This window comes from Lactuca virosa, chromosome 8 (assembly GCF_052849685.1).
Source record: "Lactuca virosa cultivar CGN04683 chromosome 8, Lactuca_virosa_CGN04683_v6, whole genome shotgun sequence".
NCBI lineage: Eukaryota > Viridiplantae > Streptophyta > Magnoliopsida > Asterales > Asteraceae > Lactuca > Lactuca virosa.
Window position 1 is genome coordinate 50,982,333 of NC_136433.1, and position 4,796 is coordinate 50,987,128.

Sequence of the window (4,796 nt, forward strand, 5' to 3'; positions counted from 1 at the left end):
TTGAAAGTCTTGACCCTAACCCTATCCGTTTAATTATCGTGTCGTGTCGTGTCAACCCATTTACATAAACGTGTCGAAATCTCTGACCCTAACCCGCTAATTTTGTGTCGGGTTAGTGTCGGATTTTCGTGTCCTGTCATGTTTTGCCATGTTTAGCTCCAACTGATTTTCTAAAAGAAAAAATATACAATTAATTCTAAGTTTAGTGGACCCTAACTTTTTTTTACACTTGAATAATTCCTCAATAAAAAAATAGAAAGGTTACCCATGGAATGATTCAGAATTCAACATGCAACTTTGCTTTCATATGAAGATTAGAACACCTTCTCTTTGAATCCTTAAAAAAAAAAATAAAAGCATCGAAGAAAACTAAAGAAAAAGGAAACCACTGTTCATGCACGTACGATGATATTCTTGCTTGCTTCATTAGCTTACACCATCTCAGATTAAAAACTGTCCAAAACCATATATTTATGCAGCGAAACACATAATAACCTACAAATCATCCACACAGATTTTCCAAAATGGGAGAAATTGAGTGGGTGATGAACATAAATGAAGAAGTGAAGAACATGGGAGATTCTTCATCCGAAATGGAGCAGTGGAAGAAACGATCAATCTATCGCGTACCCTCTTGTGTAACAGATCTCAACAAAGGAGCCTACAAGCCACAATCAGTCTCATTCGGACCATACCACCATGGAGAACCGAATTTAGAGCCCATGGAAGAGAACAAACGCCGAGCTCTCCTTCACTTTTTGAAAAGATACAAGAAACCCTTTGAATGCTATTTCAATCCTGTAATAGAGGTAGTGGAGGATCTCAAACACTCTTACAGTTCGCTGGATCAGAAATGGCAACAAGATACTATCGGTTTTGTGAAGATGATGATCTTGGATGGATGTTTCATGCTTGAGATCTTGCGAGCTGCTACTACTTGTGATAGCGATAATGCGGATGATGATGTTGATGATTATGCTTCAAATGATCCTATTTTTAGCAACCATGGAAAGGTTTACATCATGCCATACCTCAAACGTGACATGCTCATGCTTGAAAACCAGTTACCTATGCTGCTTCTTCACACGCTTGTCATCGCCACGAAACATAAAGACGACCCGAATCAGGTGATAATAATCTCTTTATATATATATATATATATATATATATATATATATATATATATATATATATATATATATATATATATCACACTCCCTTCTTTTAGAAAAAATATAGAGGACTATAGATATCATATACCAATTAATTTTAAGTAACAATTAACCACTACTAAATCAATGTGCAGTACGATGAGGAATTTGTGAACAAAATGATGCAAAAATTCTGCTCTCCAAACTCTCGGATCTCAAAAATGGGCCGATGCCTGCATCCATTGGATATCTACCGAAAGGGCCTGTTATGGGAAAACCCACGACACAAAAGAAAAACCCCCTCAAAACCACACCATCGATATCGGTACGTTATTGCAGAAGGTGATGAGATCGTGAGATCAGCAACTGAGCTATACGAAGCCGGGATTCGTTTCAAGAAAACCAAAACAAGAAGTTTAAAAGGGATAACTTTCCAAAGTGGGGTCCTGAAGCTTCCTCCAGTCATGGTGGATGATGCGACTGAATCGTTATTCTTGAACCTGATAGCATTCGAGAGGCTGCATGTTGGGGCTGGAAATGAGGTGACTTCGTATATATTTTTCATGGATAACATTATTGATCATGCTAAAGATGTTAGTCTTTTGCATTCGCAAGGGATAATACAAAATGCGATTGGTAGTGATAAGGCGGTGGCTAAATTGTTTAACTCGCTGTCAAAAGATATTACTCTTGATCCGGAGAGTGCGCTGGATGTGGTTCATAAACAGGTTCATAATTACTGCACGAAGCCGTGGAATGAGTGGCGAGCGAATCTTATTCACACATATTTTAGGAGTCCGTGGGCCATTTTATCGGTTCTTGCAGCGGCGTTGCTTTTTGCACTTACTATTGTTCAGACAATTTATACGGTTTACCCTGCTAGTTAGCGATGGTAGGGGCTGTATTTCTTCATTGTACGAAAGCAACCAAAGTGTGTCGTTTTTCTACCCGGCAGTAAAGTTTATATAATTCCATTTTAATATTTATCCCATTTTATGACATTGTATATTTATAAAATTATTATCTTTATTAATTAATTTAATTTATTAAATATACAAACTTAAAAACAATCGTTAATACATCATTGATAAAATAAAGACTATGTCAAATATATGATATGATGCAAATTTACATTCCTCTTATTTTATGAAATAGTCAAGCAAAATCTTCAAAAAAATACCAATATTTTGGAAAAAAATTTAAAAAAATCCTAATTTTTTTTTTTAACTGAAAATTCCAACAATTTAACTTTTTCAATAGAAAATCCCAAAAAACCGACTAATTTATTCACTTTAATTTTTAATTTTAATCTATTCAGCAGGTCATGAGACCAAATAGTTAATTTTTCCAAAATAATGAGATTTTTCTGCACATTTCATCAAAATTTATATATAATGTATAAACGTATTTTTTATGTATTTATGTATTTTTTAAGTTATATATATATATATATATATATATATATATATATATATATATATATATATATATATATATATACACACACACAAGAAAACATAAACATTTTCTCTCTCTCTCTCTCTCTCTCTCTATATATATATATATATATATATATATATATATATATATATATATATATATATATATATATATACACACACACACAAGAAAACATAAACATTTTCTATATATATATATATATATATATATATATATATATATATATATACACATACACACACACAATAAACATTTTCTATATATATATATATATATATATATATATATATATATATATATATATACTAGCCGTATACCCACGCAAAGCTGCGGTGAGAAATAGCTTCATTCGGCAATTAGTTTCTTTCGTTGATTAGTTCTCGAAAACATGTTATATTTCAAATCGGTTTTACGCAACAAATTGTTTCCTTTCCCGAATAGTTTTTTTGGCAAGTGTATTTGTTTCAAAGATTACTTTTTATATGGAAACAATGCATCTCCCAAATAACATGAAATGCAGACGACAAAAAAAGAATAGTTGACTTAATATATTAAGCCCGTTTCTATTTGAAATTTTTATTGAAATTATTTTATCACCAACCGGATTTGAGCAAAAATGAAAACTTGAACCAGAACAACACTAACCACTCAGCAAAGAACAACAGAGTACTAAATTTGGCTATATACTTTTTGGATACCCTTATTGCAGCATTTGCAATAACCAGTAGAATAGTTGTTGTTTCCTCAAGGAATTAAAACATCATGTAGGAATCAAGTGTTGACAAAATATGAAACAAAATAACTGATGTCTCTTAAAATGCAAAGTTTCATAGTGTTTCATGTTTCACAATAGGTTGTGTGCAAAGAAATTAATTACATTACTTCTCAATTCTCCATTTCCTTATCTAATTACTTTGAAGATCGCAAGATCTTCAATGAAAATTACAAGTTAATCTCCTTGGAACTAATGGGCCATTATGGGCGGGCCTACCTTACCCACCATGCTCATCTGATTTGGTAGTGACACAAATGATCCTGCACACGTTTCCGTCAATCCAACGTGGCATTTCACAATTATCATTACATGGAATATTAGTTAACGATAATAAACAATATAGAAATGATTATTGCATGTCATAAACATTTAAATCATCTTATAGTGCATTTGATAAACAACAATTCATCAACATTTTAAGTTTTGACCAAAATACCGCTTCCGTCTAAAAAGGTCAAGAACCATATTTTTCTATTTTGACTAAAGTTCTCATTCTGACGCAAACAACCCCTAAATCAAATTCTAAAAAACTAATACGTTAGTATTATATGTAGGGTATTTTGTTGATCTTCAACTCACCAGTGAAACAATGGAATCCTCACTAAAACCCCTAAAAACTAACAATACTATGAAAAAATTTAAAAAATATAAATATTAATTAGAAAATAAACCCATTTAGACACACCAGAAACGTTTGGGGATGGGAACAAATTGAACTTATATTTGGGACTTCGTTTTCCTTAAACTGCCTTTGAAACCCGAGTTGAATAATGCAACTTGCATTACTGTCTTGTAAACATCTAGGAATTCATCATTTAAAAGAATTCCATTTTCCTGAAAAATCACAAAAAACTAAATTTGTTATCTTCATACTTAAAAAAAAAAGTGTAACGACGTGAAAATTTAAAACAATTTTTCATTTTCAAAATGCATACTCTTCATAACATATCTTAGAAAAATTCTCTTTTATTTAATTACAAAGCACAACTCCATTATTAATCCAGGATCTCCCAACTCTTTCTCTGGTGTGTACAATCAAGCCGGTGCCGTCCCGCGATCCCGAGAAGAAGACCTGAAACACATAACACATACACGGTAAGCACGAAGCTTAGTGAGTTCCCCAAAATACCACCAACAACACATATTAGCCACTCGAGGCTATAACTCTGTGGACCCTCCGGTCCTAACTCTGTGGACCCTCTGGTCCTAACTCTGTGGACCTTCCGGTCCTAACTCTGTAAGCTCTGGAATCATACACACAACATAAATCACATAGAATAATGCAGTGCATCACATCATATAAATAACATACAAGATACTCTGACACATAACTCTAATTACCACTCTAGGTAAAGTATAGTGAGAAGACTCACCTCGGATGAAGAACAGCTCCTATAAACACTGCTGCT

General features: G+C 32.9%; 1 protein-coding gene across 1 annotated transcript; it reads left to right on the forward strand.

Annotated features, from left to right (window-relative positions):
* The first annotated feature begins 453 nt into the window (after nucleotides 1–453).
* LOC145129177 (UPF0481 protein At3g47200-like) lies at nucleotides 454–2,133 on the forward strand. The gene is made up of 2 exons (XM_079063903.1): nucleotides 454–1,127; nucleotides 1,307–2,133. The coding sequence occupies exons 1-2, from the start codon at nucleotides 525–527 to the stop codon at nucleotides 2,036–2,038; spliced, it is 1,335 nt and encodes a 444-aa protein (XP_078920029.1). The 5' UTR covers nucleotides 454–524; the 3' UTR covers nucleotides 2,039–2,133.
* Nucleotides 2,134–4,796: the final 2,663 nt, after the last annotated feature.

Bases quoted from the DNA above. Each gene is read 5' to 3' on its own strand.
- LOC145129177 (XM_079063903.1), top strand. From the start codon at position 525: ATGGGAGAAATTGAGTGGGTGATGAACATAAATGAAGAAGTGAAGAAC. The intron at 1,128-1,306 runs GTGATAATAATC...ATCAATGTGCAG, and splicing joins ATAAAGACGACCCGAATCAG to TACGATGAGGAATTTGTGAA.